The 27,652-nt window shown below is 53.5% G+C and overlaps 8 protein-coding genes across 11 annotated transcripts; 3 read left to right on the top strand and 5 right to left on the bottom strand.

The window, feature by feature from the left end:
- Positions 1-605: 605 nt before the first annotated feature.
- On the bottom strand, positions 606-11,504 carry H310_14050 (hypothetical protein). 3 transcript variants are annotated; one of them, XM_008881778.1, is made up of 40 exons: positions 11,295-11,504; positions 11,084-11,248; positions 10,888-11,011; positions 10,735-10,835; positions 10,559-10,667; positions 10,344-10,475; positions 10,185-10,263; positions 9,968-10,118; positions 9,803-9,920; positions 9,550-9,698; positions 9,318-9,487; positions 9,115-9,242; positions 8,968-9,057; positions 8,636-8,829; positions 8,330-8,573; positions 8,110-8,224; positions 7,969-8,059; positions 7,856-7,902; positions 7,620-7,779; positions 7,338-7,573; positions 7,164-7,293; positions 6,973-7,115; positions 6,787-6,917; positions 6,628-6,722; positions 6,383-6,526; positions 5,858-6,158; positions 5,699-5,796; positions 5,416-5,646; positions 4,858-5,265; positions 4,478-4,702; positions 4,171-4,424; positions 3,655-3,905; positions 3,480-3,590; positions 3,336-3,403; positions 3,178-3,280; positions 3,078-3,124; positions 2,705-2,965; positions 2,161-2,501; positions 1,882-2,041; positions 606-1,817 (listed from the first exon to the last, which is right to left on the bottom strand). In XM_008881778.1, the coding sequence occupies exons 1-39, from the start codon at positions 11,480-11,482 to the stop codon at positions 1,902-1,904; spliced, it is 6,273 nt and encodes a 2,090-aa protein (XP_008880000.1). In that variant the 5' UTR covers positions 11,483-11,504; the 3' UTR covers positions 606-1,817; positions 1,882-1,901. The 3 variants fall into 3 exon arrangements, with proteins under 3 accessions (XP_008880000.1, XP_008879999.1, XP_008880001.1); XM_008881777.1 differs by having other exon boundaries at positions 606-2,041; XM_008881779.1 differs by lacking the exons at positions 606-1,817; positions 1,882-2,041; positions 2,161-2,501; ... (4 more) ...; positions 3,480-3,590; positions 3,655-3,905 and having other exon boundaries at positions 3,980-4,424.
- On the top strand, positions 622-2,015 carry H310_14051 (hypothetical protein). Its single transcript, XM_008881780.1, has 3 exons — positions 622-1,018; positions 1,062-1,214; positions 1,261-2,015. Exons 1-3 carry the CDS (start codon positions 638-640, stop codon positions 1,540-1,542), a joined length of 816 nt encoding a protein of 271 aa, XP_008880002.1. The 5' UTR covers positions 622-637; the 3' UTR covers positions 1,543-2,015.
- Positions 11,505-12,320: 816 nt separating the features above from the next.
- H310_14049 (hypothetical protein) lies at positions 12,321-14,773 on the bottom strand. Its single transcript, XM_008881776.1, has 12 exons — positions 14,730-14,773; positions 14,591-14,683; positions 14,394-14,539; positions 14,254-14,338; positions 14,081-14,204; positions 13,783-14,035; positions 13,179-13,448; positions 13,025-13,126; positions 12,853-12,954; positions 12,657-12,785; positions 12,543-12,594; positions 12,321-12,485 (listed from the first exon to the last, which is right to left on the bottom strand). The coding sequence occupies exons 1-12, from the start codon at positions 14,749-14,751 to the stop codon at positions 12,424-12,426; spliced, it is 1,440 nt and encodes a 479-aa protein (XP_008879998.1). The 5' UTR covers positions 14,752-14,773; the 3' UTR covers positions 12,321-12,423.
- A 1,438-nt stretch (positions 14,774-16,211) lies between these two features.
- On the bottom strand, positions 16,212-19,262 carry H310_14048 (glutamate-tRNA ligase). Its single transcript, XM_008881775.1, has 8 exons — positions 19,157-19,262; positions 18,622-19,107; positions 18,497-18,574; positions 17,843-18,433; positions 17,495-17,794; positions 17,176-17,447; positions 16,761-17,129; positions 16,212-16,718 (listed from the first exon to the last, which is right to left on the bottom strand). Exons 1-8 carry the CDS (start codon positions 19,250-19,252, stop codon positions 16,289-16,291), a joined length of 2,622 nt encoding a protein of 873 aa, XP_008879997.1. The 5' UTR covers positions 19,253-19,262; the 3' UTR covers positions 16,212-16,288.
- Positions 19,263-20,282: 1,020 nt separating this feature from the next.
- Positions 20,283-20,624, bottom strand: H310_14047 (hypothetical protein; the record flags this gene model as incomplete). The annotated part of the gene is made up of 1 exon (XM_008881774.1): positions 20,283-20,624. The coding sequence occupies one exon, from the start codon at positions 20,622-20,624 to the stop codon at positions 20,283-20,285; it is 342 nt and encodes a 113-aa protein (XP_008879996.1).
- Positions 20,625-20,843: 219 nt separating this feature from the next.
- On the top strand, positions 20,844-21,902 carry H310_14046 (hypothetical protein; the record flags this gene model as incomplete). Its single annotated transcript, XM_008881773.1, has 3 exons — positions 20,844-20,940; positions 21,093-21,317; positions 21,364-21,902. The coding sequence occupies 3 exons, from the start codon at positions 20,844-20,846 to the stop codon at positions 21,900-21,902; spliced, it is 861 nt and encodes a 286-aa protein (XP_008879995.1).
- A 48-nt stretch (positions 21,903-21,950) lies between these two features.
- H310_14045 (hypothetical protein) lies at positions 21,951-23,210 on the top strand. Its single transcript, XM_008881772.1, has one exon. The coding sequence runs from the start codon at positions 22,064-22,066 to the stop codon at positions 23,126-23,128; it is 1,065 nt and encodes a 354-aa protein (XP_008879994.1). The 5' UTR covers positions 21,951-22,063; the 3' UTR covers positions 23,129-23,210.
- Positions 23,211-23,306: 96 nt separating this feature from the next.
- Positions 23,307-26,361, bottom strand: H310_14044. Of its 2 annotated transcripts, XM_008881770.1 has the most exons (13): positions 26,026-26,361; positions 25,731-25,910; positions 25,555-25,653; positions 25,254-25,451; positions 24,867-25,208; positions 24,670-24,824; positions 24,405-24,622; positions 24,190-24,330; positions 24,012-24,136; positions 23,902-23,970; positions 23,791-23,854; positions 23,650-23,741; positions 23,307-23,597 (listed from the first exon to the last, which is right to left on the bottom strand). In XM_008881770.1, the coding sequence occupies exons 1-13, from the start codon at positions 26,326-26,328 to the stop codon at positions 23,445-23,447; spliced, it is 2,139 nt and encodes a 712-aa protein (XP_008879992.1). In that variant the 5' UTR covers positions 26,329-26,361; the 3' UTR covers positions 23,307-23,444. The 2 variants fall into 2 exon arrangements, with proteins under 2 accessions (XP_008879992.1, XP_008879993.1); XM_008881771.1 differs by lacking the exons at positions 23,307-23,597; positions 23,650-23,741; positions 23,791-23,854; ... (1 more) ...; positions 24,012-24,136; positions 24,190-24,330 and having other exon boundaries at positions 24,332-24,622.
- Positions 26,362-27,652: the final 1,291 nt, after the last annotated feature.

Raw genomic sequence — 27,652 nt, 5'->3', positions numbered from 1 at the left:
TCTAACTACCATTTGACGCTCATGCCTCTCCGAGCTGAAGACGAGCGGTTCTACGCGTTGGTGTTGGCGCGTTACGAGAGGATGACTCAAGATAGACGTCGTAGACGTGCCGATTCACAACGACGTTATCGTTTGAACCGCCAAGAGCGCATCTCGATTGATGCTAACCGTGCTGCGCGGTTTGTGTCACCTGCAATCAATCGATGTATTAGTGGTTAGAGCCTCACATAACTTCATGAATCATGGTGTTGAACTTGTACTTTACTTCCAAAGTTGTTTTGTGTTGTAGGTGGTAAATCGTCAGAGATTGCACTTTTGCTCAGTAGCCTGGTCACTTCCAATTTTCACCCAAAATTATGAAAAGAGAAATGACAAATTTTCTGCAAAGTCAATTCTTGAACTGACGTTAACTCATCACATACAGAGGAATATTAGCAGCATCTTTGATGTATTGTATTTTGATCAGTGAAAATGTATAACAGTAACCTGCTGAAATAAAGATCGATTGATCGAAAAACATCATGAGATTCCAATTAATTGCTCAAGATATTTTTGACCAATCCGAACCCGTCATTCAGATTCGCGTAGTATGATTGGATATAATGCTAGGATTCGGATAATACTTTTTCCACCGCGCATGCAAGCACCTCGCCGCGGCGCGGTCGGTCGGCCGAGCGACCCAGTTTGGCAGTTCTTCATGAAGCTCCCGGTCGTGAATTCTCTTCAAACCACCGAGGATGCAGGTGGTGCGACGAGCACAGCCAAGTTTGCGCGACCTCGCGCCAAGTGCATGGCATGCGGATGCATCATGATCGGCCAAGCTCGCCAACTCAAAGCACACCACGCGCGGTGCAGCCGCAGTCGTGATACGCCCCATGGCGACGGCAGCGCACACGATGCTTCCGCCTGCCACCTGGATAACGACGACAACGACGACATGCAGCGAATACCAACCATCAAGCATCAGTTGAGTGCTGCGGAGAAGCTGCTCGTCGTCAAGTGCCACGCGTACTTCAAGGCAGGATCGCATCATTCGAGGCCGCATGTCATGGTGATCGTAGGCAGAAAAGCAGAAGGAGAAGCTCCTTGTCCATCGAAACCCCCCGTGGCAGACGCGAGCCCGCGTTAGCAAGTGCCTCGGCATCTCCCAAAAAACGGTCTCGCACGTCATCACCGAGTGGAACCGATTCAAAGACCCAACGTTCCAGCACCGGGTACGACTTAGCACGATGCCGCCATGCCGTCACCTCGACTGCCTAGGTGGTGCCAGTGCCGCCCCCTGCGCCGACGACCACCACGATGCAGCTACTTCACGACTACACCGACGACGTGGAGACGTACATGGAATCGCGGAACGCAGCAGAGCTGCCCGTGACTGCCGCTCATTTGTGCAAGCACCTCGAAACTTGCCATGGAGTCCAAGTCGACGTCGTCAAGATGCGCGCATTCCTGCGGAAACTCCACTACGTGCCTGGCCCGCGAGTCCACGGCCGGCGCTCGTTCGTCAAACAAAGCACGACGAGCTTGGCATGCCAAAAGTAAAACGTCCCTTCCACCGAGCGTCATCCACGCACCCCTGAAAACTCTCCCGCCATTGTCGTCGTGTGGTTCATGGCCGTGTGGAGCCATCTCGTGCGTGCGTGCTGGACGAGAGCCTCGTGGCGCCGACCGGACCAACCTGGCAGGCTCCTTGCAAGCCGCGCACGCCATCGCGAGTTGTCCAAACTGAACGTGGCAGCGTGATCGGATGACGTGACGTTGGTCGAGATTTCTACGTCGTTGACACAGCATGCGTTTGCCTCGGTGCATGTCGTTGCCTTTGGAAGCAGTGACGTCGGGTTGATGGGATTTCATGTACACGACGAAAGAAACGAGGGATACCAGGACGAACACGGATCTTGTTAGTGCATGAGGCGCTCCAACGTTTCTTGCAAGTAGTTGAAGCGCTGATGCTTGGCCAAGTGGTGCAAAATTCGGAATATCTCGTCGATTTCGACACGACCATGGCCCGAACTGGACGCGTCGTCCAGCACCAACGTCCCTACTCACACGAGTTTGATATATCGTCATCCACAAACCACACAGAGGTCGACCCAAGCATGTGCCAGGATTCGATGCAGCACGACGGCGAGGCAACTGTCAAATGGGCATTTTTTGTACCTGTGCACGAACACAGCGTGTTGAGTTGCGACTCGTTCGGGAGCTTGCAACGCATACAGACGAGTTCTCGCAGCTGGTACGGAAGAGAGAACTGCGTGTGGACGACATGGACAAGTCGATGTTCGAGCACTTCAAGGTCGTACAGGTGGGTGCAGCGAGGACATTGCCACGGCTGGGCGTCGTCCACGTCTTGGTCGTCGTTGGATGGCGTGAGTTCTTCCATGAGTCCAGGTTCGCGACACAAATCCACGTGTCGGCATACGTTGCAATGCGTGCAAATGACGTCGGGCAACACAAACGACTTGGAAGGGTTCTCAAACGCGGCTTCCGTTGAAAACTCGCTACATCCCCAATGCATACATGAGCCGGTGGTCCTCTGCAACACTCGGGAGACTTCGTTTAGAAATCCAAGTGCACGACGCAGCAATTTCCACAGCTTTTTCGGCTGCGAACTCGCCATTCACAACAAACCATGCCATACCACCCACAGCCCCATCGGTGCAATTAAAAAAGCGACATCAGCGACTTGAAGTCGTCTGTGTACCTGATGTTGAGTGTCTTCAGCAGCGTGCGCTTGAGTTGCATGACATTTGTCGACAAGGAAGAATCGAGGCCCCAGACGTGGCAGACACACTTGACTAGCTCGAGCGACGCATGAGACCATGGAAGATGCGATCCCGCCAAGATCGGAAACGTGTGGGTGTGCGCCAGGATGTCCGGAACCAAACGGAGAAATTTGTCCGTGAATTGGGTCGAGATGAGCTTTTGCGAGTAATCGGTTAACGATTGTTCGACATTGCTGCTTCTACGGCCAGGCAAAGCAACCACAAAAACGTCAGAAAACATGACGAACGGCACGTATATAGCACGGGTGGATTTAATCCCATATTTGAACACATCACGGCAAGAGTACGTACTCGATTGGGTTGTGCATCATTGGGTCGCTCAAATATCGGACCGTGAACTAGGCCAACGACATTTTAATCACAACAGCACGAGAATGTACAACACATGTACATCGTAGCGCCGCTTGATAAACTGCGCAATGAGAAGGCGGCAGTATTCATCGACACCGCGGGGCAAATATCGTGCCATATTCCACGAGCCCACCACTTGAGGCCTAGAAACCTCCGTCAAAATAATCGAGAGGATGCATCAAGCAATCTTGAGCTTACTCTGAGTCCGCTACATGCTCGATCCCGCCAAAGTTTTCCATGTCCAAGAACAGCATGTGCGAGTAGAACTGGAAAGGAGACGATGAAATGACGAATCAAGCGTTGAATATACAATGCATGAAAACGATTTCAGAAGGTCCTTACATGAACAGGAGCCCACGACAGCACCGGGAAGGATTCTTGCAACGTGCGTGTGATGAAGCCCAAGTACGCCTTGGCTTGGTCCATCGAGCTCTTTTGGGTTTCAAGCACAATCTATCCCGTCCAGGTTAACGTCAGGCATCATTCATCAGAAATGACGAGACTTCATGCAGCGTACGCGAGATACGTCCGCGTACACGATGGTCGCGCCAAGTCGCTTCATCTCGACCAAGAGCTCCTTGAGCACTTGCTGCATGCAGTTTTGCATCATCGCGTGCAAGTGAGGATCGTAGAACTGCGCTCCCGGCGACGCCGTCCATCGATAAAAGTGCTGTAAGAGCGAATCGGCAATCGGACTCTTGGTTGAAATCACGTCGTTGAACAGCTGCGTCGCCAATTGCCGTAGCAATCGAAACGCCACGTTCTCCTCTATGCCAAGTCATCAGGACGCTAAAAATACAATCGACAGAACAGCAAGCCATCGTAGTCATTCTTCATACGGAGCTTCAGAACGAGACCAAAGCACTCAAATCCTCCTTGTTCAACGCAACAGCCATGATAAACGAAGCTTGTAAAATGTATGCGCGTCCAAATGAAGCAATACGCGCATTCCCATGATTTTCAGTTGTAAATTCAATCTCCGACACAGCCACTTCATGTGAAAATCTGTTCAATGTCGTCGTGAAAGACTTACCTGACACGGCTTCACCATTCGTGGAGAGCAGCGCTTGAATCGCAAGCCCATCGAGACTCAAGTCGATCACTATATTGTGTGTGTATGCGCCGGGCACAAGAACGGGATGGAAACCATCAAGGCCATGTGCAGGTGACAAGTCCGCCGCACCCCACCACACATGCTGGTACTTTTGGAGGAGTCGGGCGTATAATGTGTCAAGCATCATCAAGTGAAGGTCACCCTGGAGATTGCCAACTGGCAATTGCACATATCTAGACATAACATAGAAAATTACGTGATGGACTGTTCACAGTTCACGACGAACCGGGCACATTCCAATAGTTCTTGAAACTGCAGCGGGAGCACGTCGATGGTGTGGATGAGCCGCGACTGCCAATCCTGACGCCACGTAAGCATCGGAAACGGCTGGTCTTCGGCAGGCGCCACCACCATGGGAAACGCCGACAAGCCTCGGAATTGCGCCCGAAGGCCCGACCTGGTGATCCACTTGGGGATGTGGGCAATGACAACGCTCGCGGAGTCACGCCACCTACACAGAATTGTAATCAAACTTAACACCAATTAAAAATCAAATTGCAGCACGGCAACCAAGTTTTCCCCAATATTTTCAAGCAATCTCGACACGTATTGTACTAGAAAATATTCGACAACACATAAACCGAGGGCACGATAAGAGACACGTACTTTGCCAAGTAGCTGTTGACACCGGACACAACGTCTGCCATGGAAGACACGACATGGTTTGTCATTTTGGGAAGGGGAATGGGGGAGGATCCATTGCGCCAGTCGGTAAGTTTGATGCCGCTGGTGGCACCCTGGGCATCCAGCAGCCACGAAGTCGCAGTAGTCCATTGCATCGAGTCCTGCTGACCGTTGGCTGTAATTGAACTGGACGACGACCGCACGAGCAAGCTCCATGACCCAACTTGCTGGTTCTGGTTGGTGGAAATCACCAGCGCTACTTGATGCAGAGCTGGATGCGATGAGGTTGTCGTAGGAGCTAGATATGTCGACATGAGGGCGGGTTTCGAATGGAATCCGGACAGTGTCAAGCGCTGCGACGACGACGGTGGAGGAGGTTGGACCACCGACCTAATCAAGCCACGGGTGAGTTCTCGAACATGGATATGGTGGATTGTATAAGATTCATTGCTTTTAGTGACTTCGCCCATTCACCAAATATGTAAAAGAGTGATGCAAGCCAATACAGGCTTGTTCTCGATGGGTCAGCCACCCACGTACCCCAAGGTCCAAAGAAGACGCGACGAGCTGCGAATGGTCGATTCGTACACAATTTCCAACGTGTTGGCGGCCAATTTAGATGGGCATGGCACGAGCGCCACCATGTGCGCTTGGTTGGACACATATCGTTTCGTTTCCTGGAAGTTCATCGAGTTTTCCATGTTGGCACTGCCCATGTTTTTCAATCGAAACACCGTCGTGCCGACTTCAATTTGCTGAATTTCCAACCGACTACAAGTTTTTTAACATCGAATGCTATGATGGAGAATGGTTGAATTCGTACCCGTCGTTGATGGCCCAAACGTCGCACAAACCAGGGATACGAGTGTCTTGAACCTCAATAATGTGCCACATATTGAGCTGCTTCCGTTTTTGAATAGCCTAGTTGTTTGTACCATGCATTCACTGAGCAAATTTGTTGTCGGATATTGCTGCGGTGTACCATGGGAGTGTCCTTTTCCTTCATCTCCAAGCGTTTTCGACGCCATTTTTGCTTGCGCAGCTGTAACCACTCTGCATACGACGACCAGGAAGACGACGTGGAGCTCTCTGGGTCGACATCAACTACTTGGCCGACAGGGATTTCTTCATCAATTTGCATAGAACCGATGGACTCGATGTCCAGAATGGGTACACCAGTGGACTTGACATTGTCTTGTTTTTTCACCGAAGAGGTTTGTTTAGTCATGGACGTTGAAGGCGTCCAGTCGGGTAAGTCGGTGGACTTTGGCACCCGAAGGAATCTATTCAAAAGGTTACTCATAAAATATCCAAACAAGACACGACAATAGTATCGAAGGACGATAAATTCATTGCCAAAACATTGACGAAAACTTCTACCAGAATGCAGGAGTTGGTACAACATGCCACAGAAGCAATGCAAAAATGATGGATAACAATAAACAAACCAATACATTTCCAGGAAAGTTCGACTTGTTATACAGCTCAAGATTGCATTCAACAGTACCCGAGAGTCGTCTGGCGCTTCGTGTCCAACCGTTCGCGGACTTTCCGCTCCATCCATTTGGGCAATTCAATGCGAGGCACGGGGTTAGCTATGTGCTGGAAAGCCGCCGGAAGCAAGATGATTTTTTGTACGGTGCCAGCAAATCTAATAATGGTGCATTAGATATGGCAATAATGACCGAATAGCCATGCATGGAATCAATAAACTACTTTGAGGATGGGTGGAGCCAACTGAAATCGTCTTACCGTGTGCGGTAGTAGTCCCAATCGAGCAGCGATCGGACGTCAAAGTCGGTCATCGACTGATCTCGACACCACTTGCGCAAGAAGTGCTTTTTCACCTTGGCAATTAACGCGGTGAGTGCTCTTGAGTCACCGGAATGAAATGAATATGGCTGGTGTTACCGCTGGTTCTGCAGAGAAAATTGCGGTCGGAACTGCTCGTTCCGTGACCTTTTCCCCGTACGGTTGAGTGAGGACGATTAATTTACATGTCAACCCCTTGTCTTGGAGCATTTTTTGACCCAAGAATTCGCCTTTACCATGCCATTTCTGTAAGTAGGGTAGAATCGGATAGCCACGAAAGCTTACCAAGACGCCGGGCAGTGGTAATGGAGGTAGATTTTTGACCGCCGTAATCTTCCAGTCGCCCCGACATGCTCTTGTTCTCTGTGAGTAGGGCCAACACTTCCTCTTCTTCAATGGCCTGGCCTTTCGTATCCAAGATGTCCAGCCTAGTAAGTGTCACCTCAAATTTCCCATTGGAGCATGCAGCGACTAACCATCGATTGGCGCAATCTGCGACGGCTGCATAACACTCGGACAGCGTCTTGCCCTCCAAAAAGCAAGGAAATACTTGACTTTGGAAAGCTTTGATAATCTCGAGCTCCCCCCGGCGCTTCAATTCGAAGCCTACCAGAAGTTCGTTCAGGTTTTGTTGTCGTTCATTCTATTACCTTTGAGTTCTGTAAGTTTGTTGGAGAAGTTAAACACAGCATAGCGTTTTTTCAACAATTTCCCCTCTTCAGTCGATGCGGGAACAACCATGCACTTGTACGGTCCATCCAACTCGAAGAAAATTGAGCACTCGGACCTCATTTGGTATGATTGCCCGATGGAATCTTGGTACTGATGGTTGGTAAAATTCTCTTGTACGGCCGCATTTAACATAACACAGGGATACTCGAGAGAGCTATACATATTCGCATCAGATTTTGCAATAATTGAAAATGCGTCACCGTGTCGATCCGTCCTTCAATGTAAACTTGAACTTATCTGGAAATGAGCCAGGCAACATGGCCCAAATCCCATCCGTGTCGAGTTCGAGAGGGCGCCCAAGCTGTTCGACCAATTGCCGAGCTTGCTTAATAATTTGGGACCCAGTGTTGGTGACGATGCCTGCATCAACCACCTCATTTAATCCACGACAATTGTGTCATACATCAAGTAAGTTGTCTGAATGGATCCCTCGTACCAGCCATCTCCATCGAGTGCCATCGAGCCCCTCGACGCATGACATACCTATGAAACCATCCGAAACAATGTCAAGACAGGTGCATAGGGACCACAGCGAAGACCCTTGTGTACCCATAGAAAGAGTTCAAGATGCACTTATGGGCCAGTTGTAATGAGTCATATACGCCAAACTTTGCTGTTGCGTCTACTTTCTCCAGGGGATCTACGAAAAGAAAACTTTAACCCGATACACCTCGACTGGGATTGTCATACCTGTTGCTGCGGAAGCTTTTTTCTGCCACTGCTTGGTTAAAATCTTGTAATCATACCGACGATCGCGAAATGCGCGCACGGTGTTGACGTAAAATGCGTTTTCACGCATGCAAACCTTCATCCAGGAACGATGTCAGGTGAATTGGATCACACAGTACAAATGCCAAACACTGAACAAGCCTCAAGAACAATACAAGCCCCACAGTAGCGCGTAACATACCGTCGACGTGCGTGTCTCGGTTTCAGTGATGGTGGTCTTCTTGTACACCGTGTTGCAGTACTGCTTGACGCGGTCGGTCAACATACTGTTGCGCTTTTCTTCTGGCAATTGGGCGTACGGCGTATTGTTGACCGTTTCGTAGCTCAATTGGGTTTGAATATGCTGGAACTCCTGTTTGCTTGCAGGGTAGTAGTCTCCGCGCCAAACCCATTCCATTGGCCTCTGGCATGACAGAGTAGACGTCCTGGAGAAGAATTCAATCTTAGTGCATTGACAAGTCCACCGAGTGATTAGTGTTGAACGTACGACGCTTCGCAAGACGTTGAGTGCACACACGCAGCGCAGTCCGTAGGTTGCACCATCGCCGACGGTTGCAAGCGATTCGTCAAGATAATATTCGGATACATCGCCGCCACATCCAAATGATAAATGAGTGGCTTCTCCCATCGATCCGGCGAATCTCGTAGCATTTCTAACGCTTCCACGATCTCTTGACGGACCTAGGCCACATGCGGAAAAACATGCTGAGCAATCAAGGGTGTTGAAAAATTCGTCCCAGAAATTTATGCAGAACAAATCAACAGTGAAAAGACTAAATCGTTAGGATTGGTGACCCTTGGAATTGAGCACTGCATTACCTGGGTGTAATTCGTGATTTCGTGGCGAGGAATGTCCAGTTCGACCTCGAGCGCAAACGTGAGATCGCGGTCGATATGTTGAATGAGGTGCTAATGCACAGATAGCTCCATGAGTTTTCAAGTCATCCTCGCTGAAAATTTACGCACATCCAACGCAGACGGGACGACTTTGAAATGGTACTCAAGGTCTGCCCGAAACACCCCACTTTCCAAGCATTCGACATGACCGCCGATGTACGTCTCACTGCCAACGACATGGTTCTTATGAAACGTTTCTAAGGAACAAAGGTTGTGACGAATCGAGAATTTGAATTCGAATTTCACGCCTGTCGCATGACTGGCACACTTACGGAATGGAGCTGAAACCTGCTTATTCGGGCAAATGATGTTGCCGCGAAAAGCTTCGACCATTAAGAGGGCTTCACAGAGCGTCCCGCTGCCTTTTCTCAAGACGTCTTCACTGCCGAGCGGAATGATCGTGCAGAGTGAAAACACAAACAAGTGGACATATTTTTCGTATCTGTAAAAAACTCATGAAATGCACACACTTGGCCGCGGTGGACGATGGCATATAGTCCTTACAAATAGAACGTTGCGACAGCATCGGAGACTGAATACGATGCCATCTTCAACGGTTCGTTTTGAGCGAGGGGCAGCATTTCTTCTGGGTCCACTTCCACAGGATCGTAGCCCAACTTGTACTTGGTTACAGCTTTCAACCCTTGAGATCCCTGCAAGTAGCCTTTCAATAATAACACGATGGTAATGCAACTTGGGCATTTTAGACTCGTGGACAGAAACTCCCGAGGGCAAATTATAAATGCACGTCACTGACCTGAGGAAGGTAGGAGTCACGCTTGACCCAGCAATACGCATCCAAGTGGACCGCGCATTTCCCTCGGTATTCCCCGTTGCGGTCTTTCGAAATGCCCAATTCCGACGTCAAATCCATGCTTCATAGTTGCCATGAATCCCCCCAGGAACTACAAAAGATCTGTACCCATGATGCTGCGCTCGAGTCTCCAGGAACGGCCAATCGAAAAAGTCGCCGTTGTATGTGACAAAGATGTGCGGATTGAGCTCCTTCACGTGGTTGAAAAAGTACCGAATCAACTCGAATTCGTTTGTAACGTTCACACACTCAAACGGTCCTACACAGAATGCCATCTCATCAAATCGAGCAAGTCGTTTTCGTGCTGTCGCTGTGTGTACTCTACCAGGATAATCTGACTTTGGCGTATACTCGAAGTCATCGACGTCTTGCGACACGAATTCGCGGTTGCAAATGAGAAACCCCTAGATCAACATGGATGAGGTCACCGACACGATCGACATCGAATGCGCAACAGCAGTGTTTGCAGATTTTGAGGACGTACCTGGCGGTCCACCATGTACGATATCATGTAGATTTGGTCCGACGTGGCGTCGGGAAACTTGAGTGGTGCCTTGGTACATTCAATGTCGAATGCCAGCACCACCGGCTCCGCTTTGTCCACCATATCCGTAATCTAGGCAATTTTGTCAAATTCAATCCACATCACGTATTCCCATGCATAGCCAGAAAACGTCACAACAAGCAGAATGGGTATACCCGATCGACTTTTACGCCTTCTGCGGCATCAACGTGCACGGAATACCATGCGCCAATGCGAATTTCTTTGTCGATGGCCACACGCATCAAGTACGGGACATCGTATTCGCTGCACAAAAGACACGGTAGATGAGCAACAAGCCGTCTCTCCCATGCCGACGATAATGTGAACGGACCGAATGTCCGTGAGGGGAATGTCACTCGTGTGATATGGATCTTGCTTGTTCTTTGCAATCATGGGGTACACGATTTGCTTGGCGTCGACCAAGTCTGACACCTACTCCAGGGTGTTCGCCATGAAAAAGAAGAAACCCACGACGGAGTCGTACCGTTCGAAACACGAGTTGAATGTATGACGCTTGCAGTCCCGACAAATGGTTCGGCAGGTCCAAGTCTTCCTTCGACACGACGCTCGAGGACAGAAGTGTCCCTTCCAGTGTCTTCTGGCAGAATCTAAACGAAGGCAGGTAGAATAAGGCTCTGAATACGGGCGCAAACAATGAAGAACGGCTAAGATCGACATACGCCAAGGCTTCCTGGAGTCGCTTGGGTGGTGCTGCAACGTAGAAGTAGGGTGGTTGAATCAACGTGGTCTTGAAGGCACTGCCGTCTTGCGCGAGAAAGTATAGCTCAACTCCGCTGCGCTCGTCATTTTCAATGTTGCGAGACGTATTGCACGCGTTCAGAAGCCTAGAACGATGTCAAGGGCGCGACAACGAATACCGACACGACGTACCATCCAATCTGAGGTCCGTCTTCGTCGGTCAAAGGGGCAAAGCCATGGGTGAGGTCGAATGCATCTTGTTGTGCCAAGGCTGCAGCCTTTTCCGGTGTCATTCCACGCCCAGACGCATTCGTTCGTGCACCCTGTGAGTTCTTCGCCCACGACGACCCCGCGCCGGGCTTGCGATTCAACCGCTTCATGCTTATGGACACAATGCAGGAGGCGATCCGAGGTAAATGCCATATTTTAATTATCTTGTTTTTTCTATTCAGGTCCCAATGAATATTTAAAATCGATATTATCCGGGATATTCCGGATAACTTGAAAATTTGCGCGCCATTTTGGAAGGTGCCACGCTGTGCCGACGGCGATTGTCCCGGATGACGAACGCGTCCTGGATGACATTGGCCTACGAACGCCACGGCGAGGTGCTTGGTCACGCATGGAACGCGCTCAACTGTCTGTGGACATGACAGCTTTTCTTGTGTGGAGATATGATGATGACGCGTGGGGTGTAGGTAGGACGGTGATTGCTGTGGTTGCCGCCGATGAGATGCCTCTTTCGCGTCATTACCTGCTTGATTAAGTGAGATTGTGCATGTGTTTGAACAGTCTAGATTTCCTGGAGTCGACGATGTGCTCTCTCATCGTTGCATCCGAGCCCAGCGTGTTAGTGTGCCGGAGCTGACGATGATGACGACGTCAGAGCATGGCTTGGTAAGCATTGTATTCTCACATTGTATTCTTCGCGTTTAACAGAGCCTGGCCCAGGCAAGAACCATCAAAGTCATCAAAGCGACACAGCTGATGGTCCTCAGCCAAGACCTGGTGCCTAAGCGCGGTTGGACACGTTGGCTCCGTTTCCTGTCTAAGCATTGCTTTGAAGCAATTACCACCCATGACTGCGCAGTGGAATAGTGTCCCTTCGACAGTTGACACGCTCATTTGGCCAGAACAAATGGTTCTGCGTCATACCACGAAACATTGGCGTAGAAACACGAACACGCGAGCCCCCCAGGCAACTGCCAAAGCAATCCATGTGCCAATTGACGGTGTATATTGAGCTCTTGAGCCTTTCATATCTGTACACACACGGCATCACCCCCACAACTGAAATAGTTGTGACGTCGGGATCAGCCACCTAGGACCCGAGTTTGGATTTCTTTGTCGCAGCGGTCGAGTCGTCCAAATCCAACTCCAACACTACGTTGACCCGTCAGTTGTGGATTTAAAAGCGAGTGCGGTATCATCCAGGCATGCCTCGCGATGTCGACGACGGGGGCCGGGAGGGCAGCGGCGGCTTAAGGCCAACCTAAGCAAGTTCGAGCGCGTTTTGTTGGCCTTCCCACTCGTTGGGCAAGTCAAGGAACGTACTTTGGAAGCGGGGGAAAACGGCAGTTTACGGGTGTATTGCCTCAAGTGGCGACGGAAAGCATCCGAAATGGCCTGCTTCACACCCACGTCCGAATTTCGGCTGAACACACGTAGAATGCGCTCTTCAAACTAGATCAAGTCGTCAACGGCGCCATCCACTTTCTCAAGTCGACGTTGTTCGCGACGCAATGGATACCTTGTCTGGAAAAAGCAAGCTTACTTCGTCCTTCGGCGTGTGGAATTTGCGGCTCAGGTCGGACGTCGAGTAAAATGACACCATATCCACTGGGTTTTTGTCCTAAGGCAGCACATGGTCAAGTCGAAACCCAACATCGGACAACTGGTTCCAACTCGTGGGCCACACCGACCTGCAGATTATAGTTCAATCGGCCGTCGTACACAATGATGTCGTCCACGGCCAGGTTGATGGCGGCTGCGTTCGATGCACATGCAATGTCTACCGCCGTGACCTACACGCAAAAATTTTTTCAGCCAGGCATGGATGCCTCGAAATAATTGAACCTTGGGGATTTGGTTGGTCAAGTCTGCTGGCACAAGGAACTCGTCGACAAAATCGTACAACTGCCGGCGACGAATGCGGCGGATAATGTCGCGAGCAGGTGCGAGGCCGTGCGATGTGGAGCATTCGATCATTTTCACGATGTGGTCAGTCATGTACTGGAATCGCTCGGGGGATTCGGTCGAGTCGGAAATGCAGAGCTCTTTGTCGGCCAAGAGCATCGCATCACAAATCATGTACTCGACAGCTTTGCCCTTGCGATGGTTGTATATCTATCGCAAAGCACACCGTGGCAACTTTCGATATCTTCCCAAGCAAGTATTTTCTTTTGGAGAGACTCAGAGAAATTGAACGGTACAGCGCTGATCATCATTGCACGTAAAAAAGAGTCCACAAAGCGACTTGGACCAAGCACACAGCACTCGTGGACAAGATTCTTCCGCGGCAAAATGGACTCCAACGATCCATTTCGTGCTGTCAATGAACCAAAACAAATGCAAGCGTCCACATAAACACCACACTCGACAAACGGTGAAGAGATGCGTCCATGGAACGTGCAATATCACGCGTGTAGAGATGTAGTGAAAGCGACGGAAGGTGTACTACCTGCTTGTGCATGTAGTAGCGCTGCTGGAACATCTCGTATATGTCGTTGGTGACGGATGTGTGGTAACAAATTTCGTTGCCGATCACGCGGTTGTAGTGCCACAAGCGCGAATAATCGTAGCCTTTTTTCCCGCCAAATAGGTTTGCCATATCCCGTGCGAGGTAGTCGAACTTGTCGACATCGATGCAGTTGCGGCCGTTGGCGACGATCTCGTACAGAAAGCCGCGCGAATCCAAGCGCGCTTGATGGGTGCTACGCCTTGGTGAGAATTAATGGAAAGACGAAGATGCACCCCACCGCTTCGCGCCTTGGACAATTTGCTGGACAAAACGCACGTCGTACTTGTCCATGTCGATGTGGTTGTCGTCCACGAGGTATTCGAGCATGCGAAGCGACATGTCTTCGTGCGAGTACGAGCTACCTAATGTGTGATTGCACCTTCAAACGATGCAGCGCGTCGAACGACGTACTAGGACGCGCATTCATCATGAACGCGCCGTCGAATACGTGGGAAAACGGCCCGTGGCCCAAGTCATGCACGAGACCTGCCACGCTCTGTAGATAGCAACATGAGTAAGTATTTGATTCCACAGCACAACGTGCAGCGCACCAACAGCTCGACGTCTTTCGCCGTGATGTCCAAGTCCGGTTGGTTCGTCCGAAAGCGCTCCACAGTCGCGCCGGCCAGGTGTGCCACACCCAACGAATGCTCAAAACGATTGTGCGACGCACCAGGAAACACGTAGTACAACGTGCCTTGAATCGTCATGAGTGCCGTGATGTGTAGCGACGTCGGACCAAACGTACCCAACTGCTTCAAGTCGCGGAGTCGCTGGAACTGCGGTGTGTCGATGATCGATACACACAGCGGACTCATCGTGATATATCCATGGATTTGATCTACTTCATTGTGATGGCTCATGCAGATTCGCATGGACGAACTCACCGTTGAACACCTTGCGCGGCATCCCGCCTCGTCTCCACTCGACGACGTTTTGAATCTCTTGTTCAAGGTATTCCTATTTAGGGTAATTTGCAATATTTTGAATTTCTCAAAAAAACTGAAAATACTCAAACATCTAAAAAATTGACAAAATATCGTTGCGCATTCAATCAACGAGCGCACGGCAGCGCGATGAAGCCACCGTCTTGCGGGCTGTTCCTCGCGTAATTCCATCGGTTCAACGACATCCATGGAGGCCGCGACTACTTTGACGGCCTCACCACGCTCCTAGATTGCAAACGATGCTTCAAGCCCGACACAGACGCAACTCTCTTTGTCGACGATGTCCACACCCCACCAGACGGTGACGAGCATGTCAAGCTAGCACAGTTGTGGCTCATCAGCCTCTCGTACAAGTTTCCCGACGGCGCCGACGTAATTGACAACTCTTGCCACGATAAAACGAGCCCAGTCCTGACACACCCGGTTGATATTTGCATGCTTGCCAACACCCCACACGGCGTTGGAGACCCATCCAAATCGTTTGAGCACTCGCTGGCGGTGCTCTGCACGGCGTTGAAAGACACGGGCTAGATCGTGTGGAGCCCGTGGAACGACCCCGAAACCCTCATGCTGACTTGATGCATGGACTTGTCGATCGTGTTGGACGGTCGTCTCGACATGTCGATGATCAAAAGGTGTCGTGTGTATCTGACGTTAACGATTCGAGCAGTGCGCAGCGCATGCTCGGTCAGAACAACAGCGCCCACTCGGGGTTTCGGGGTTTCCTGCTCCGTCCCTCCTTGGACGTGTTTTGTGCCGCATGAGGTCCACTCGGGAACGAGCCTGGCAAACCTGGTCGTGTGCTACGCCCGTCATGGCCGGTTTGGCGAAGCGGTGGCCTGGATTGCTTGCGAGTCTCAATGAAGAGCATCCTACGCGCGGGCCACAACCCCTCGAGACGTTGCCATCTTTCCTGACTCTCGCAAGCTGTGCAGCGAATACTGGGCCTATATATCCATGCGAGGTTGAATTTCCGACTGAGCTTGAAAGGGAACGAGTGTGCGATTGTCTGCGCTGTACCGTGAGCGACTTGGGCCCGCGGCGCACTTTATCCGTGAGTAGGTGCCGACAGGATTTCGCGATTCGGGAGCAGGCCACTCTAGCCAGGCCAAGACGGATTCGACGCCGTGCATGCGACGACGCGCTGCCTCCCAACATCGATCCTGTCAAGGGATTGGAGTGGTTCGCTGCTACGACCGGAGCTACGACTTGGCTTTGCTCGACCAACTCGACGCATTTGAAACCACCATCTCGGGTCCGACAACGTTCCAAGTACTATGGGATCGTCGATGTCGACATGGCTTGCTGCATCACGTGTCCAGAGCACTCGCACGGCATGGCCTGGCGTCTGCCACGACCGCTAGAGCTGTGATCTCCCTCTGATGAATGATCCCAGCCTTCCGCCCGACGCACAAGTTGCAGTGCTTGGATGAACGTCCCAGAGAGAAAGGATCGAATTGGGCAATGGGTATCAGTCGTGGCGACGCTGCCAACAACATCTAACGATGGGCAAGGTTCGTCGACAGCGTCGACATGGCGCGCTGCTTGCCGTCGGGGATCATAAACAGCACCAACGGACGGTCCTTGGAGATGTACGGCTGGTCGACGCGAAAGTACCCGCGGCGTTCCAACTGAATCACTTGGCCGGCTTGGAGGTTGCGCAGCCCGTGGTCGCCGATCGCGTGCATTTCGGCGCGGGTGACGGGCGTCAGGTGGTCCTGGAAATTGTCCGATTCTTCCAACTTGGGCTTGCTAATCAAGTGGTCAAACTCGACGAGCGTCGCTGGCACGACATCGTCGACATGCGCGAGCCACGTGATCTTGAGCTTGGTCGTCTTGAAGTCGCCTTCCGGGTGATTCTGCGCATCCACCGACAGGATCTCGCCGTCCTTGGACTTGTTTATCGCCGTAATCGTGACGTTGCCAAATCTGCACGCGAATTGGACATCGCAAACGAATCAATCGACCTACCGCATGAGCGTCACGTCCTCGCCAACGACAAAATGGTTGGCGTCGTCGCGTTCGACGAGCAGATCGCTGCCCAAGCGCTTGATGTTGTCGCCCATTTCGGGACTTTTCGGGTGCAGCGCGGTCGGAAACCCTTGGACGCCCGTGAAGGGGAGGCCGTGGACAGTCAACCGCACGGCGCGGTTGGCGTCGAGCGCAAAGTACCGCGGGGCAATCGGGTCGATGACCTTTTTGTTGATCGTCCAAAACTTGTCCCATTCCATGTCCGTGATGCGGCGCGACGCGCCTTGACTGATGATGAATTCGCGCAGCCCTTCGACCGTGACCCCGCGACGAAGGACGCCTTGGACAGTCGGGAAGCGCGGATCGTTCCTAGCCGCGTCCATCAGGTCGTGCCATGGTGATTCGAGGGCCATACCATCCGGCAACGTGTCCATGATCGACAAACCACTGCAACTTGCGCTTGCTCAGGACAGAATGCACAAAGTTCATGCGGGCAAACGCGTGGATGCGAACCGGGCGCAGCTTGAGCGCTTGGATCACCCATTGGTACTGCGCGTCGCGGTCGTTGTATTCGGTCGTCCGAAGCGCATGGGTCACGCCTTCCGTCGAATCGACAATCGGGCACGCAAAGTCGTACGTCGGGTACGCTTTGTACTTGGTGCCCGTGCGGTGGTGGGGGTCTTTCACCTACTCACGACGCATTCAAACCACCCGTCGGCAGCATGTGCGCGTACGTTGGCGCGGAAAAACACGGGGTCCCGAAGGGTTTTGTTCTTGGCCTGCATGTCGATTTTCCCGCGGAGGCAGTAGCCGGCGGCGGCCGGGTCCGCGACCAAGAGCTTTTCAAACAAGTCCAAGTTGACCGCCACCGACGTATTGCGGTTGACGGAATCGATGCCGACCATGCGTTCTTCGCGCATTTGCTCCTGGGACGTGTTGTCCATGTACCCAAGACCGTCCTTGATCAACTGGCGCGCGTACTCGATGATGATCGGGAAGCTGTCGGACGTGTACGTGACAATGTCGGGCTTAATCTACGCAAAGCGTCGACGCGTGTTCTCGACCGTGCCGATCACACGTACATTCAACCGCTCCAAGTCTTGCAAAATCGCTTGCTCAAACTCGTCCTTTTCCTTGGACGGGTTGGTGTCGTCAAAGCGCACGATGAGCTTGCCTTGGTAGTGGCGCGCGTAGTAATCGTTGAGCATGCACGCTTTGATGTGCCCGATATGGAGGAAACCACTCGGTTCGGGCGGGAACCGCGTCACCACTTGGCCGACGATTGCGCCTTCCAACGGCGGACAGCTCCCAGTCGACTTGCCCTTTTGGCTCACGAAAGTCGACTTGTCCTGGGCAGCGGCGGCCTTCTTTGGCGAGCCCGGGGCGTTGCGCGGAGACGACAAATCCTTGAGCGCCAGACTTTCCTTGGACAAGATCGGGCGCAAGTACGTAAACCAGCGCGACAGGTGAGGATATTTTTCCGCATCGGTCTCAAATTGAACCGCCGCCAGCGCCGAGTAGATGGCAATGTCCGCCAACGTCAAGCCAAATCCGACGAGAAACGTGCGCTCAGCCAAGATCGCGTCCAGGAACGCCGCGGGCACCGTCGATGCATGCACGTGGCTCTGCGCATATCCGACCCATCCGTCGATCTCGCCCATTAAGGTGGGCTCCTATGTCAACACGGTCCCTGTAACTACCTCCCAACGGCCGATCGAGTCATGGAGAATGCGTACCGAGGACAGACCGTAGAGCCCAGCGTCGGGGACGATGCGGCAAAAGTATCGAGCAATCGCGATATCGCCGTTGATGACCTGACCATGCAGTCATGACAATTGTGCGATCGATGCCGAGAACGTACCTTGCCCGTGGGAAGCACCAACACGGGCAACGCGTGGGGAATCGTAAAGTTGACAAATGCAGCATCCAAACCAGCGCCTTTCAACAAGGTCGCGACGGCAAAAGAGGTGCGGGGAAGGTGGCCGGCCGTGTAGTACACGGTCGGTTTGTCGGAAGCGGCAGGAGGAGCTTGCACAAACACTGGCGACTTGGAATCGATCGTCAAGGGCGCGGGTTTCTTGGCATCCTTCTTCGCGTTCACAGGCGCGGTGGACTCGGCATTGTTGTTGTTGCCGGCTTCCTTGATCCCAGCCTTCTTTTCCTTCTTCTTCTCCTTGTTCAGCTCCTTCTTGCTCTTCTTCGTCGGGTCCGCGGGAGGAGCGTCCACCGACTTGGGCTTTTCCTTGGGCTTTTCCTTTGGTTTCGCGTTCGGGTCAACATAGTCGGTCCCAGTCGCAGTTTTGAATTGCGCCTTCAACGCTAACAGCGTGTTGACGGCTTCCATCACCTACGCGCCGAATGAGAGCTTCATCGCATGAGCATGGCGATCTGCTCACCTGTTCCTTGGAGGCTTTCTGGGCCTTGAGGTCGCGCACTTTGTCGCCTTGCGCCGCAATGGACGCGACCAACGCTGCCGCCGCCGGGGAATCCATTGGACCAAACAGAGCAAGAATGCCATCCTCGTGGTGAGGCAAATCCGGATATCCTGTTATCCGGATATCTTCCCATCCACAAGAAAGGCGATCGGAGTTTGCGGTCCCGACATGTCGACGAAGTGCCGACGCTCGCGGCGGTCGGGCGGGTTTTGTTTAGGCGATTCGGGAGGTGAAAGAAGGGGTTTGGATTACACATTTGCGGGAAGGCACGAATCTCGGTCGGCCACGTTGAAGGCAACCGTCGTTTGGTCCAGCTTGATCCTGTATGAGCTGCTGGGGTGGTCAAATGTGGGCACTGTCGTTTTTGTTGGTACAGAGGTTTTGCCTTGAATGGAGGTACACTATGCAAAGCGAAACATAGTGTAAGCAGCGGACGTCGTTGGTTGCGAAGGCCACCACGGACGCAACTTCCAGCGAGGCTGCACAAGACGATTCGACATTTGAACGTCACGCTCGATGACCGTGGGAATACAGCGCTCGAGCAGTTCCTGAACTGCTACAAGCTGGCAGTCGCCCAGAATTCTGAGCGCCCTGTTAGCGCGATCCAAGTGCGCTCGTCGGTGATGTTTCATGCATCGTCGACATTTTAGCGTATGCATCGTTGTGTCACATAGTATATCACATCGGATATGTTGGTGAGGAACATACAAATCCATCGTATCAACAAAATATATTCGAATTTGTTAGAATGGATAAATTTTTCGTCTGCCAATGGTGCACAACTGCAACGTTGTGAGAGTAATATTTTGGAAATTTCGACAACATTCACGAATATGGTATGCGCTGAATATTCCACCCCCTGCTGGTCGCTCGCCCAACGCCCGATCGCGCTCTGTTGCATGGGAATTCTCGATCGCCGACTCCTCCTACGATTCACTTTAGCCTTGCATGCTGCGCTCGTTGTACGTCATGGACAGCGCATGACCGTCATGTGGTCGTCCACACGACGTCCGCGCTGTCTTGTGAATGTAGGACACATAACGTGTCAACGAAGTCACTTGTGCCCACTTTGCTCGCCATGCGGCGTCTAACTCGCACGTTGTGTCGTTTTTACTCCCACCCTGGCCACTCTTCTCGAACGTCGTTGGTGCTGCGGCTGCTCGGTGTGCTTGCCCTTCCAACATCGGTCGTCGCATGCCATTGGCCGCCGCCATCCACCTGACGATCTTCCCGTCCGCAGTCGCCTGCCCAAACGCGTCGCTACTACGAAGGAAGAAGAGGTACGTTGCATCTGGACTGAGTTCTCGACTTGTCTGGAAGCGACCAGCATGCCTCCATTCACCCCGTCATCGCCTTGGTCCGCCGTGCGGGACTGATGATGTGACATCTGCTGGTCGCGTGGACAGAATCCCGTCATCTCTCGTGGCATCGGATTGGCTGGATTTTACTTCGCTTCGTTTTATTTCACTTGGAGTTTGTATGAAGGGCATGACTTCGAAGTTCGAAATCCCCCCACAAAGCCGCGCGAATGGCGCTCAGTTTCAAATTCGCCACTTCGCATGCCCACGGAGCCGGCGGTGCATGAAGAAGTCGAGACGTTCGACGACGCACCTCGGTGACCAAGATGCTGTCTTGAGCGCGCTGACGAATGCATCTCTGTGGCGATGCCTCGTTCAGTTCCAGACAGGTCTTCCCCTGCACTACCACCCCATCCTACGCGACGTCCGTGCCGTCGCGGCTTCCAGGTGGGCACCCCACCGACTGCTAGCGTCCGAAACTTTCCAGGAACACTCGAGCTCCATGTACCACGAGTGGTTTACCACGTATGGAATCCCTGCCGTCCGTGTGTTGCAGCAAACGTGTGCGCGCCAGTTTATCGTGTATACGTCGTTCATAGGTCACGTGGTGTCCCTTGCCACGTTGGTGCAATCCACGACTGTGTCAACCAAACCCAGCGATTTGCAACTCGTGTGGAAGTTTGCTGCTCGCAACGGACATCTCCAAGTGATCCAGTACCTGCACATGCGACAGGTCGCTGGATGCACACCCCATGTGATGGACACTGCTGCCGCCAACGGACACCTTGACATTGTTGCCTTCCTGCACTTGTACCGAACAGAAGGTATGTAGCTATGTTTTATGAACCTCGATCTCATATTTCCTTCCAGGGTGCACCAAGGAGGCCATGGACGCAGCAGCATGCAAGGGTTTTCTCGACGTGGTGCAGTTTCTCCACTACAACCGCAACGAAGGCTGTACGAAGTTAGCGATGACGTGGGCCGCGCGACTCAACCAAGTTCACGTGGTTCGCTTTCTAAGCGAGAATCGCACGGAAGGGTGCTCAAGGAAAGCTCTGGACTGGGCCGCCAAGTATGGTCATTTGGATGTTGTCAAGTATTTGTATGTCCATCGCCCTGAAGGAAGTCCTGCGCGCGCCCTCGTCGAAGCCGCCAAGGCTAGACAGATGGACGTCGTGCGTTATCTCGCATTGCAGTCGAAGAACATTCGCCCATGGATGCATCGTGCCATGGCTGTTCCAGAACGCCGTGGATATCTCCGCCACCCACTTGTCGTGCAAGGCACTCGCAGTGCGGACGAAATGGGTCATGTCGTCGAAACGGCGCTCGAAACTGCGCTTGATGCGGGGCGTCACGCCTTTGCCCATCATTCATTTGAGTCGTTGCCTCAAGTCGCTGTGCTCAAGTGAAGGATTCTTGGAAAATCCACGATATTTATCGTAAAATCCTGGATAATGGAAAAATTGATCGCGATACTACTACTTGATGGCATCGACGATGATGGCAGGCGACCCATTCCGTTAGGCGGCGGCGCCGTTTGCCGCGGCAACGCCATGTCCATCACGGCTTGATGGAAGGGGCCGCGCGTGTGCATGACGCTCACTTTGCCATTGACGCCGCACCTGCAATCACGGTCATGTTTGTGCTCGTCGCGCTCTCGTTGTTGGCGTCGATTGCTTCGAGCAACGTGTGCCCCCTTGGCGCGCTCCAAACGGCGCTCGGATCGGTCGTGATGACGGCGGATGCAGCCGATTGCGCCAAAGCCCTCGGGACATCGCCGACGGACGTTGTGCTCGCCAAGGCGAGTGGATCGATGGCTCAAGTCGCCAGTTGCGGCCGTGTTCTCGACCAAAAGCGACTTGTGTTGACCCAAATGACGTGTACCCACGACGTGGCCACGGATGCTGCTGCCGCTGCCGCTGCTGCAGCTGTCGTGCCCCATCTTGTCATCCACCAGTTGCCTGAACAACCGGCCTCTCCATCCGTGGCTCCGCCGCCGATGAACACTGCTCCTCCTCGAGTTGCCGAACGCCCGACGCAAGCCAACGCCGTGGCCTCCGCTCTTCAAGCGAATGGCCCTCGCCAGGCAGATGTCCCTTTGAATGGTGCCACTACGACTCCAGCACAGATTCCACATCACGCGACTGCTCCTCCTCGAGCGCATGCACTTCTTCCGGCCAACGTCCAAAGTGGCCCGCGCCAAGGTGACGTCCCACCTCGCTCGGTTGACGACGCTGCAGCAGCCTCTCGTCTAGCAAACGATCCCGTGGCACCGGTAGCCCCTCGTCGCCAAGACGACGCGCCGCAGCCAGCCCTACCTACTACTGCACCGCATCCACAACCGAACGTGCCTGTGGAGCCTGTGCTGGCTGCTGCCGCAGACAACACCACGTCGACACCAAACACAACGCGGGCCTCCAACATGACGACGCGGCAAGCCACCACGATAGCTGTCTCAACGATGCAGCCCACCACAACGACGCAATCCCCCTCGACAACTCACACTCCAACGACAACGACGCAGCGTTCACCCACGACAACTCCACCATCGGGAGGTGCTCGGGTGGTGCTGGCAGCGCACTGGTCGGTCTTGGTCATGGTCGGTGGTGGGTTGTGGGCTGCTGCGGCACCCTAAGGCACGTTCGACTGGCCGCCACATTCTGTTGCATAGACATTGATTTCTTGTGTTTGACAATTCCAATGCATGTGCGTCCTGATGGAGTCGCATTGAGACAGCCCGGTCCACGCAGCGGCCGTGCGTCAAGCACACGATCCCGTGCCGAGAATCGGCGCATGCACCTCGTACGGGGCTCGAGAGTGAAACACACGATTGAAAATGGTAGGTGTGTCGATTTGGGCGTCGATGGCTGCGAGATGCGGCCTCGGCGCCGCCATCATCATCCAGTGGCATGCACTCGACTTGCGATCGTAGGAGAACCGTCCATGGCGAACTATGCCAATGGCCGCAGCGACAGGTTGAAGAGCTGCGCGAGCGTAATGTCTTTGCGGAACACGCGGATGACAGTCTTGTCGACTTGGTTGTCTGCAATGACGTGGCAATGCGCGCGGAAAATATCGTGGCGCAGCACGATATTCGCGCACACCTGGACACCACACACGCCATAACAACGACGACCACATGGACATGCCACGTGCCTTCATGATGTCGTCCGTGCGAAACAAAAACTTGTCGTCGACAACGACCCACCCCGACGTCCAAATGCCGGACGGCGACGCGTACTTGAGGCCTACCGCACCCGAGTCAGCGCCCGACTCGCACGCGCGGCGGCGGCGTGCCTTTGATAAACAGGTAGTTTTCATGATACGACATGAGCCCGTACTTGTGCCGCAAGTATTCCCCCTGCACACCCCACCGATCACGAATCATGGCGCGGTGCACCGGCTTACCGTGCTCGTTTCAAAGCACGTCGCTCGATCGTGGGTCCCGCTGCTACCGCCCTGCGACGCGACGCCCGCCTACACGGCGCCGTCGGGGTCGGTTGAATCGATCGTCGTACCGTTGTCGGGTTTGTTGCGGTGCCGCCCGCCGTCTTCCTTGTCGTTTTGGCTTCCGTGACGTGATCTGTAAAGTAGACCGTGTACAGTTTGTCTGCGATGGCGTACGCCAGCATCAAGACGAGCGCTAGATGCCGGTTCGTGAAGAAGAAGCAGCGCGCCGCATTCGTGGGCATGTACCCAACATCATCCACGAGAGTTCGTTGAACACGACCGTCGCATTGAAATCCTTCTTCTCGTGCCACATCCACATGTCGAGGCCCGCCGTTTCCGACAGCACAACGTTGAGCGCTTCGTTGGCGTCGAGCTCGACGTCCGCGCCTGGTGACGGTCGTGAGATGTTTTTTCGCCGCGCACGTCGTTTCCAACAACAACATTGGTTCAGTGGGTCGTACGGGAGGACAGAATGCCCATGGCGGCCACGATCGCCGCGCGCTGCGAGTACACGATCAAGTATATCACGACCGGGACGGCCGGGTTGATGCGCAAGTGAAGGCGGGACGCAATGAACGACGCGCCGGCGAGAAACAAGCTGAGGCAGTCCGATTTGACGCTATCCGTGAGCACATACATGTCGAGCAAGCCCTTGCGCACGTTGCCCTGCTGGAAGCACCTACCACCACCGACATGGGACCGACCGGTCCGACACGCGGCACTTACCACTCCTGGACAGCCCACCACCCGTCGATCCACCATGCCACCACAGTCAAGATGCCTCGAAACAGGATGCCTGACTGGACGGACGGCGAAATATCGGGAATCCATCGCACTTGGGTCGCTTTGAAGATGTTGCGCGAGATGATGCACGCCATGATCTAAGGCCAACGATGAGCGCGGCGGTATCGGTCGGTCGCCACCGTGCTCGTGAGGACGCCGAACGAGAGGAACCCGGAAATAAGCGCCTGGCCCCACGCCCATGAGTTTTTCGTCCGCCCGACTTCGACAAACTCAAACGTGTGCACGACTTGGATCGGGTCCGGGTCGAGCACCCACACGAACGTTTTGTAGTTGGCCTGTTCATTCTGGGACCCGCGATACATCCCGCCAAATCCTTGGAGCACCATTTGAAGGCCGGTCGCAACGACGCTCGTGTTCCAAGCGCCCGTGTCTGTGGTCGAGTGGATTACGACCGGATCAAACGGCGCCGCGTTAAACGGAAACCCTCTCGATGACACGAGCCGGTGGACAGCCGGGACCTCCTGCCCCGCACTCTCAGCACACGCCCGACACAGCGACGCGCGTACCGTCGACGATACCTTGGCCAGGGCATCCCTGCCGCGATCAGGTTGCTCTCCAGGCTCAAGCACCAAACTCGACAACGTCAAGTTGGTGTAGCTGGCCGTCCCCGTCGGCATCGTGTCGCGGCGCGCCGGGATGTTGGCCATGATCGTTTGCAATTGATACGTGGCAAACCATTGAAGCTGGCGGTCCACGACATGCAGCTACCAACACAAACGACTGTCAGCAGCTTGGCCAGGCATCGATTCCAACGCAGAGCCCGTCCACCTCATGGAGCTGCCGGCAAACACGCTGCGGCTGACGTACCTTGATGTTGGTCGTGTCGAGCTTTGCTCGACCCTCGTACGAGCAATCCACGATGATCATGGCCGCGTTGTCGGCAAGCGACAGCGACGAATTCGAGCCCTACGTCCACAGACCGGGCGTTCAGTTGACACACCCGTCGCCAAAACGAGTGGCCATTGCTCGTCGCCGCCCTGTACCGCGAGAAGCATGGGCACGAGCGTCTTGGCCAGGTACATTTCTTTGTAGATGCGGTCCGTCGTTTCGTTGAATGTGATGGAGCAGTTGTCCTGGCGAAACGACGTCGCCAAGCTGCCAGATCCCGCCGCGTCGACCGGATCCATCTCCAAGTAGCCGACTTTCTTGCCGCTCGCGAGCACCTGCACACACACCGACTCAGCAACGGTTTGCTCCGCCGGCCGTCGCAACGCGAAATTCGTTCCGGTCGTCGTGCGACACCACAAGCCACGGCCATCCTGGCCACGGCACACGTACCGCATCGATGCGGGCTTGGACGGTCGCGGGGGTCGCCGCGATCTCGCGAAGCAAATACGGCGCGTAATACGACTTGTATCCGTCGTGGTGGCCGTTGGTGGCCCGCGTCGACGAGGCCGTGTCTGCGCCCACGAGGATTTGAATCGTGCGAATCGTCCCGACCGTGTTGACAACATACACGCACAGCACGGACGCAATGGCCGCAATGCTGTTGAAAATGTACAAGTACGCGCGACGTTTGCGCGTCTTGGCTGCGACCGGCGCGACAGAGCCACCGCCTGGGTTGCCGCCTCGGTCCCCCATGTGTTTTTTTCTGACGCAATGCGTCGAGTTGTGCCAAGTTTAGACCTATGCGACCGGCGGTTCGATCGACCTGCCATGATACGAAACTCCCCGATACGTTGGTTGCACGAACGAGCCGAGAACGTGCCACGTCACCCCGACCAGTGCTACAGCATATGCCGAGTCGCAGCGGGAATTTCAAGCTGCAGTGGATGCCGCGCAGCAGACGCTAACACACGGGTCGGTGCCCATGGTGATGCTTGTTGTTCGCGGGCGGAATCGCTCGAGACAAAGGCAGCGCCCTCGGGATGTGTAGTAAAAACCGGCCCAAGTCGAGACGTTGCCGTGCACGCTTCCACCGGACGTGTGCCCACCGAGACACGTTGGCTAGCAACCTTCGAAGCAAGGCCGACGCAAAGATGCGGTCGCGTCGTGCGTGATTGTGTGTGTCTGAACAAAGCCATCCACAAGCATGGGCCCATGCAAGTCATGATTTGTGGCGACATCCAGCACATGCACCGACGGCAGCGCTGCGGAGTAGCTAGGCGTGCCAGCGTTTGCGAATTCGACTGTCGACATGTACAATGCGCGCCAGGTGGATAATGCCACCCTGTTTTCTTGTCATTGCTATTGACGTATGTCCTTATTCGATAAGCAGACGCTTATGAACGAATTGATATGCTAATTGCAAAAGGATTCCAACTCCATGGGCACAGCGACTTCGAAAATATAGTCAAAATGAGAACTTTATGAAACATCACTGCGCCAGGTGGTTAACGACACCTCTGAAAAATCAATGTATTTTCAACACAAATCGCTGTTATTGACCCAAATCAATTCATTAGTCCTTTGTTTTACCTCCTTTAGCTACTACAACGTCAACAAAACGGTCTTGCATCGATCGAATCAACTTGTCGAGATAACTTTGACTCAAGCCAGCCCATGCACGTTTGATAGCCTCGACGAGGTCAAACAGTGTCATAAATTGACGTCCGTTCGCATACACCGAACGTGCTAGGGCCCCCTACAAGTTTTCAATTGGATTTAGGTCGGGAGAATGGGATGGATGGTCAAAAATGTCCACCCCATTCTCCGCGAACCAGGCCATGGTGGTCTTCGCACGATGGATTGACGCCCCATCTTGCATAAACGTAAAGCTGGGGCCGTAGTGGCAATGACCAAGTGGAAGCAAATAGTTCTCCAACGTTTCGACGTAATCGTCGGCCTTTTTGTTGCCTTCCAAGAAGGCTAACTCCGACAACCCTTTCGACGAAAACGAGCCCCACACCATGACGCCATCGCCACCCTTTTGGCGTGTCAAAAAGGTGTCAGGCTCCTTCCGTAA

Source organism: Aphanomyces invadans (genome assembly GCF_000520115.1).
Source record: "Aphanomyces invadans strain NJM9701 unplaced genomic scaffold supercont1.60, whole genome shotgun sequence".
In the NCBI taxonomy this organism is placed as follows: domain Eukaryota; phylum Oomycota; class Saprolegniomycetes; order Saprolegniales; family Verrucalvaceae; genus Aphanomyces; species Aphanomyces invadans.
This window is presented reverse-complemented; position numbering and strand designations above follow the sequence as displayed.

Excerpts from the sequence above, each read along its gene's own strand:
- H310_14051 (XM_008881780.1), top strand. The coding sequence starts at position 638 with ATGCAAGCACCTCGCCGCGGCGCGGTCGGTCGGCCGAGCGACCCAGTT. Across the intron at positions 1,019-1,061 it reads AGTGCCACGCGTACTTCAAG|GCAGAAAAGCAGAAGGAGAA; the intron begins GCAGGATCGCAT and ends TGGTGATCGTAG. Across the intron at positions 1,215-1,260 it reads ACCCAACGTTCCAGCACCGG|GTGGTGCCAGTGCCGCCCCC; the intron begins GTACGACTTAGC and ends TCGACTGCCTAG.
- H310_14050 (XM_008881777.1), bottom strand. The coding sequence starts at position 11,482 with ATGAAGCGGTTGAATCGCAAGCCCGGCGCGGGGTCGTCGTGGGCGAAG. Across the intron at positions 9,488-9,549 it reads GCTGTCGCAACGTTCTATTT|ATACGAAAAATATGTCCACT; the intron begins GTAAGGACTATA and ends AGTTTTTTACAG. Across the intron at positions 8,830-8,967 it reads AAATCACGAATTACACCCAG|GTCCGTCAAGAGATCGTGGA; the intron begins GTAATGCAGTGC and ends CATGTGGCCTAG.
- H310_14049 (XM_008881776.1), bottom strand. The coding sequence starts at position 14,751 with ATGCCGCGCAAGGTGTTCAACG. Across the intron at positions 14,684-14,729 it reads GCCGCGCAAGGTGTTCAACG|ATCAAATCCATGGATATATC; the intron begins GTGAGTTCGTCC and ends ACAATGAAGTAG. Across the intron at positions 12,595-12,656 it reads CGTTTTCCCCCGCTTCCAAA|GTTGGCCTTAAGCCGCCGCT; the intron begins GTACGTTCCTTG and ends GAACTTGCTTAG.
- H310_14048 (XM_008881775.1), bottom strand. The coding sequence starts at position 19,252 with ATGGATTCCCCGGCGGCGGCAGCGTTGGTCGCGTCCATTGCGGCGCAA. Across the intron at positions 19,108-19,156 it reads AGAAAGCCTCCAAGGAACAG|GTGATGGAAGCCGTCAACAC; the intron begins GTGAGCAGATCG and ends TTCGGCGCGTAG. Across the intron at positions 17,795-17,842 it reads AAGACTTGGAGCGGTTGAAT|ATTAAGCCCGACATTGTCAC; the intron begins GTACGTGTGATC and ends CGCTTTGCGTAG.
- H310_14045 (XM_008881772.1), top strand. The coding sequence starts at position 22,064 with ATGGAAGGGGCCGCGCGTGTGCATGACGCTCACTTTGCCATTGACGCC.
- H310_14044 (XM_008881770.1), bottom strand. The coding sequence starts at position 26,328 with ATGGGGGACCGAGGCGGCAACCCAGGCGGTGGCTCTGTCGCGCCGGTC. Across the intron at positions 25,654-25,730 it reads TCGTGCCCATGCTTCTCGCG|GGCTCGAATTCGTCGCTGTC; the intron begins GTACAGGGCGGC and ends CTGTGGACGTAG. Across the intron at positions 25,452-25,554 it reads TCGACACGACCAACATCAAG|CTGCATGTCGTGGACCGCCA; the intron begins GTACGTCAGCCG and ends TTGTGTTGGTAG.